At 28.0% G+C, this 6,779-nt stretch overlaps 1 protein-coding gene across 2 annotated transcripts in view; it reads right to left on the bottom strand.

Annotated features, from left to right (window-relative positions):
- LOC117175113 overlaps positions 1-6,779 on the bottom strand; it is a 28,294-nt gene that overhangs the window by 16,019 nt on the left and 5,496 nt on the right. Inside the window, exon 3 of one of the 2 annotated variants that reach the window (XM_033364684.1) lies at positions 3,200-3,442. The exons of the other annotated variant lie outside the window; for it this stretch is intronic. Coding sequence (XP_033220575.1) covers positions 3,430-3,442 — 13 coding nt within the window. The 3' untranslated portion in view covers positions 3,200-3,429. Of the gene's footprint in view, positions 1-3,199; positions 3,443-6,779 lie in introns of those variants that run through there. 2 annotated transcript variants of the gene reach the window in all.

Below are 6,779 nucleotides of genomic sequence, written 5' to 3'. Positions count from 1 at the left end.
ACGCCAATTAGCACAAATGGTAAGTTCCGACAGTGCCTACAAGTGTGCCTACTGGCCGCTAAATGGCAATACCGGTTTCATATGTATACACCTGGTAAAAGTGATGGAACAACGATATCAGGGTAGATGGAACGAGGTCATGATGGCTGATTTTTGCTGGATGTTGAAAAGAGAAACGAATGTAGATCTTAAACGTAAGCGTAACCCTTTGCATCGTTCCTTCGAAGAAAAAAAGGACACGTTATAGCAGGCAGAAAATAGACTGAAATAGGTCTATAAATCAATTTCATTACGATGAAAGGCAAGATAAAATGTAAACACGAAAGATAGTATAAGTATATCCCTTAAGTTTAAGAAAAGCAGAGAGAAACACATTTTGATTAAAACTCTTATTCATTTGCATGTTTAAGTTACAGTTCTACATTTTAATTGATACAAACATTGTCAGGTTAATTGAAATGGGGTCAATTCTACTTGTAGTTCTAAGTTTCTTCAAATGAGTAATGTGTGTCTAAATTTTTAACCACCTGTAGTACAATGAAATGAATTTTATTGTGTTGCAACGGGAACACTTAAGTTAAGTTGTGTTGCGTTAAGCAAAATTTCGTTAGGTTCTGTTAAGTTAGATTCATTTGTAGGTTAAGATCGTGTTAACCTATTCTAATTCATTATAATTATATTATATTAATAAGTAAAATTTGAGTTAATTAATACAAAACGATCAAGATAGCCAGAAATGCCAGTAACCGAGAAAGACAATCGCTCTGCCGATTTTTAAGGTAGCTATCGACAATTGAACAACATTGTTTTTACCAAGTACGACGTGTGAATTATTGTAATTATTCATGAAAGGTAATTCAAAACTATTTTTGATATTATTAAATTTAAAAGTTTACCAAAATATAATTAAAAAACTATTCAATGTTTTTGACAGAGGGAATTTAAAATGGTAAATAACAGAGATGCATCGAAATTACAAAATTGAAACATATTTAACCAAATTGAATATCTCCGTTAGGCTTCTTAATATCTTCTTTTTATGGTCAAATTATTAAACTAAGTTTAAATATCATAACAGCAAACATCTTATCTTATTTTCAATTGATTGTTTTCAAAAGCTTCTATCCCAACTTTTTGTTTTTTCGAAAATCTATCCAGAGCCAAAGATCGCATTTTTTGCAGAATGGAATCTAAGCCTTATGATTAAGATGTTCAAAGCAAACTTACATTTCGGTAGCATACAAGAAATAAAAAGGAAGTTACTTTCTGCCAACCAATTTAATACCTCGTAATTAAATATTGTTCGCTAAAATACCTCATAATTTATTAACATCATGAACATTGAACAAGGCACAGACAATAATGATATTTCTATATGTATAATTGATAACGATAATAAGATAATTAAAATAAAATTACTATCATACATAGGTTTCTTTAAACTCTTCTAGATGGTACTTTCTAAGGTAAAGTTTCAAACCACACGCAGCAAAAAGAAATTTAATATTTACTTATCAAGAAATGTAGAGGGTTTCTTGTAACCGTAACAGTATGTACTGCTCTTAATAAGGGGTTAAAAATTTCAAAATCACTTAGCATTTCGTAAATGTCAGAGTGAAATTAAGGTTAATTTAACGGTTGTCATTTAGTAAAATTAACCTCTATTCTCTAGTATTATGTACTGTAAGATATGTAAAATCCACAAAACTGATATTAAAATAGTGGTGAAGTTGACATTACCGAAGGATCGGTACATGCTACCGATCTTATTGGTTTGCTTAGCTCGCCCCTAAAGTCGTAACAACGCAACCTATCCGCGCGGACTACCGGGTGAATTCACGGCGGAATAGGTAATGGATGGATTGCATCAGGTAAAAAACAAAATTTCTTTTGACCTTTCTGTGACAATCATCAGATTGCATAATATTCTCACTTAGCAAGGACGGGGTTTTATAAAAAATAACAAAATTTTGGACGGCCACTTCTTCACAGGACGTTTTTCTTTTCCGTTACTGTTTCACCTGACTTCTATGGATATAAGGTAAATCCGAGAGCTTTAGTTGGGTGCCGCGATGGCATGAGCGCGTATTCAGAAGTCAATCCCAAGGGCGCCACCTCAGTTACAAATGCATTTCGAAATTAGTTTACAGATCGCAACTCGTGTAATAGTTTAGTGGTAAAGATAATTGACTAGCGTGCTTAGGTTTATGCGTTCCAATCCCCCCCCCCCCCCCCCCCCCCCCCCCATTGCGTGCGAAATTTTAATTGTATTTATAAGCGTTGTAACTTACAAATGCCGATTAATTATGAGTATATCCGAAAGTATATATAAGAATTAACCGTGCGCTTATTTATTAATTATTTTTTAACAATACTTTTTCACAATTTAAAGTGCTGTCTAAACTATAAGTCTATACCGTTAACATAAGTCAGATCTCTTTATATTATTCGTTAAAGTGACACGATACTTCGTAATTGAAGCATCGAGGAACAGTGCGGAATAGCGACTGGATCGGTCAAATCTACTGAAACACAGGTCAGCACCACTTGAGAATAGGTCCTGGCAAGCATCAATGATAGCCATATTTAGTTGCCTATAATTGTAACGTTTACTGAACTGTCGTGTTGTCCATATACGTACTTGGAAGATCAGTAGATTTAACTTGGTTTTTAGTAATAAGGTTCTTTTTCTGCGTGCAGTTTTGCTTATCACTTTTATTATTTTTTCGGTTAAGGAATTGTTCAAGCAGCATAGTTTGGATCTTTCTAATTTTATTTTATCTACATCCAAGATTAAACGGCAAGAGTCTTAAAAATGATTTTCCTTAATGTTTTCTTCTTTTCGATAGAAAGGCAGTTAATATTCCTTTCGACGATCTTGAGTATTATTACTTTTTGTCAAATTAAAGGTAAAAACAAAACAAAGTGTTCATAATAATTCACATCTAGAATGCATGTAAGTTTATTTGAAAAAATATGCACATTAGATACTTAGGAAAAATTAATTTTATCATTAAATTTCACAATCATCAAATATCATCTTGACACTTAGTGAGATTTCATTACTTCTAATCAGAAGTGGTTTGAATTTTTTAAATAAAATTAGATAGAGAAAAACAAATGAATATTCTCAAATATTACATCAAACTGTAATCTTAAAAAAATGAATATTGAAAATCTCATATTGAAAACTTCTCATAAATTCGAACCAAATCCAACAAGATAAACGATCATCTAGTAACGTCGTGGACCACTAATTGCTAATTAGTGACAATAATAGTTTGGTATAATAATAAATAGTAATAATAATTGATTATAATAATAATTGGTTTTAATAATAAAAGATTATAATCAGATTGCAGAAACATCAGAAGTCGTCGTATATATTATCCGTCCGTTCTCTTGAAACTCTTTTTACCATCCATAATTTTATTTCCTGGCTCTGAAAAGGAAGCAATATTCAATTAAAAAATATTTACGCACATTTATGTCTTTGAAACACGATAACTCAATCAAAAATCAAACAAGAAATTCAAAAATAAAACAGTTAAAAAGCTCATGAAATTGTACGTCTAATGGCTTTTAGTAGAAAAATTTCTAGTTTTCTATAAAGACACTATTTTGTTGAAACTGCAATACATCTCAACTTGAGTCTTGAAATCTTAGGAACTTAAAGCCTTTTTATATTGAATTTAATCTGGTATCTACGATATTTTGATTTAAAAGAATTTACCCCCTATTATTCCCTCATTTTCGTAAAAAAACCATATAGCAAACGTGAAAGTCGTGTTTTGTTAATGGCGGTGAGACAAAATTCAAAACTTCCAGAGATCATACTTTTTTACGAATTTTAAATGTTTTTTCTTAAATTGAAATTAATAAATTACCAAAAGGTCTTTTGAAGCCGCCTTTTTTAATTGTACCAATGCGTTATCCGAGTTTAAAAATTATTAAAAAATCATAATTTTCAACATTTTTTTACCTACTTGGCTCTGTTAATTAATATTGTTTCAAAATACGAAAGTTTTAGACATACTCTTTACACAAAAATTGACACTATGGAAGTAATTCCTGACCAAGAAGTTCGTCTTTTAACGGAGAATGTGAATTTTAAAGCAAGAAAGATAAATGTTCCATATACAGTTTTTTTAAATTTAAAGAGAAATTTGAGATTTCTTCAAATAACATAACAAAGAATAAAAATACGCAAAACATCGTGAAAAAATCTTTTTTCACAAATCGCATAAACACGTATCGCTTAATTTCCTTATAAAAATACAAGCTAATATGGTGACAATATGATGATAAATAAAATAATCTAATGTGATGAATCTTTAGCCAAGAAAATGATTTTGTAACAAAAATGTTTTACTTTTACACAAGAAATATTTTTCAGTCAAAACATTGTATTTCAACAAAATTATTAAGTTTAGAATCAAATCATTAGATTTTGGACAAAAAAGAAGACTTTTCAAAAACGAACATCAATTTTTAAAAAATACGAAATTTTTCAACTAAAAAGGACCAATCTTTAACCAAAATTGATATAGCTAAATTTTCAGTCGAAAGAGAAATTAATTTTCTACCAAAGAGATAAATTTTAAAGTAAAGTGATGAATTAAAAATAATAACTAATTCCATAACAAGCGAATTCAACTTTTAACAAAAACAATTAATCTAAAAAAAATGTTTCTACCAAAAAAGACGAATTAGCAACCAAATATATGAATTTTCCACAATAAATTAATTTTTCACAAAATAATTGAATTTCCAACCAAAAAAAAAAAATAAATTTCAACAATAGTTGAATTTTAAAATAAAAAGCAGGATTTTTCGATAGAATTATTAAGTATTCAACAAAATAATTAAATTTAGAACTAAATAATTAAAATTTTATCCAAAAAAGAAGAATTTTCCAAATTATACATACATTCTTAACAAATACTTGAATTATAATCTAAGGAAGTTAAATTTTCAACCAAATCTGCAATAGCTAAATTTGTAGTTTAAAAATTAATTTTTAATCAAACAGATGGATTTGTTAACGAGTAGAACTTGTTTAAAAAATTAATTTTGAACAAAAGATTTCCAGTTTTAATCAAAAAGATTAATTTTTGACTAAGAAGATTAACTTTCTCCCAAAAGTACCAGTTTTCGACAGAATGCATACATTTACAACCAAAACAGTAAAATTTTCAACGAAAAAGGTAATTTTATATCAAAATTAGAATTTTCAATAGAAAAATGAGTTTTTGGTCTTAGAAAATAAAAATGATCTATGCTCTTTATTTGGCTTGTCAATCTGACATTGATGAATGAAAAAAATTCTTTTAGGCTTCTAGGAATAATCAATATAATTTGTTATTTTCAATGCAGAATCTGGAGGATTTAAAGGCAACCTTTTTAATTTTTTCGAATTTAAAAGAAAATCAGAAAAATTTGAATCATTTTTAATGGTTCGATGGCTTAAAAGGTCTGACAATATTAGAAACAACTTTTTCAAGATTCGAGTGAAAATTTTTGTTAATTTTTTATTTGAAAAAAATGGAAATTAAGAGAAAATTAACAAAGTTTTCTAAACATATAAAGGATTTCAAAACATTTAAAAGATGAGCGTGGAAGATTTTAAAGCAAAATATTTCAATTTGGTAAAATTAATAAATAAAAATAAATAGAATCGAGTAAATTCAAGAAATATTTTTAAAACAGGAAGATTCAAATCGGATTTTTAACATAAATTCTGTTAGAAATTTACATTTTTAAATATTTGAAAAATAAACTTTAAGAGATTTAGAGGAGTTCCGAAAGATTTCAAGGAGATAAAAATATTTTTTCTGAAATTCATTAGAAAAATTCAAGAGATTATAGGTCAATTTTTTTACATCTTGAATTAAGGAACATAATTCTTATTAGGCCTTCTTGTGCAACTTTGCTACACCATTTTTTTAAATACATGATAGTTTTAAAAATGTACTTTCAAATTTGAGAAAGTTTAAGAGATATTTAACTTTTTTGAAACGATTTAAAAATAATCAAAGTTTTCAATGATTTTTTAAGAATTTCGTAAGGTTTCACGAAAATGGCAAACATTCTTTTAGATTCCGAGCAATAATTAGAATAATTTTTTTGATTTCAGGAAATTAATGTCAGGAGATTATTTTAAAACATTTCAAAACATTAGAAAAAATTTCAAAAATTGCCAAAGAATCTCGAAAGTTTTGAAGGCATTTTTTTTATTTTGCAGAATTAAAAAAGATCAGTAAATATTTGAATAATTTTTTAAGATTAGAAGATTAGAAGGTCTGACAAGATTAAAAAAAAAGAATTATTTTCCTAATATTCCTGTGAACATTTTTAATGATTTTTTATTTTGAAAAATGAACTTTAAAATAAAATTAAAGAAGACTTTTACGCACATCAAACGATTTCCTAGATTTTCGAAGAAGAGTGTAGAAGGTTTTAAAAGCAACATTTTTCAATTCGATATGATTAAAAAGTTGAAAAAAATGTAAATAATCGAAGAAATTCAAGAAATGTTTAGTGGAATTAATGAAATTCAAAAATAATGTAGACTTCAGAGGAGTTTCAGAAAGTAGGATAAGCTTATTTTAAAAACTGAAAACTCTATAAATTCTTATAGAAGAAAACAAAGATGCGCCCGGAAATTGTGAACAATTACACAGGCCCACAAAAAAAACAAAAGTGTCTGTGCAATTGACCAGACCTATATATTCTTATATATTTTTCGACGCTGAATCCGAATTTGCAATAAAAAAGTA

This window comes from Belonocnema kinseyi, chromosome 6 (genome assembly GCF_010883055.1).
Source record: "Belonocnema kinseyi isolate 2016_QV_RU_SX_M_011 chromosome 6, B_treatae_v1, whole genome shotgun sequence".
NCBI lineage: Eukaryota > Metazoa > Arthropoda > Insecta > Hymenoptera > Cynipidae > Belonocnema > Belonocnema kinseyi.
This window is presented reverse-complemented; position numbering and strand designations above follow the sequence as displayed.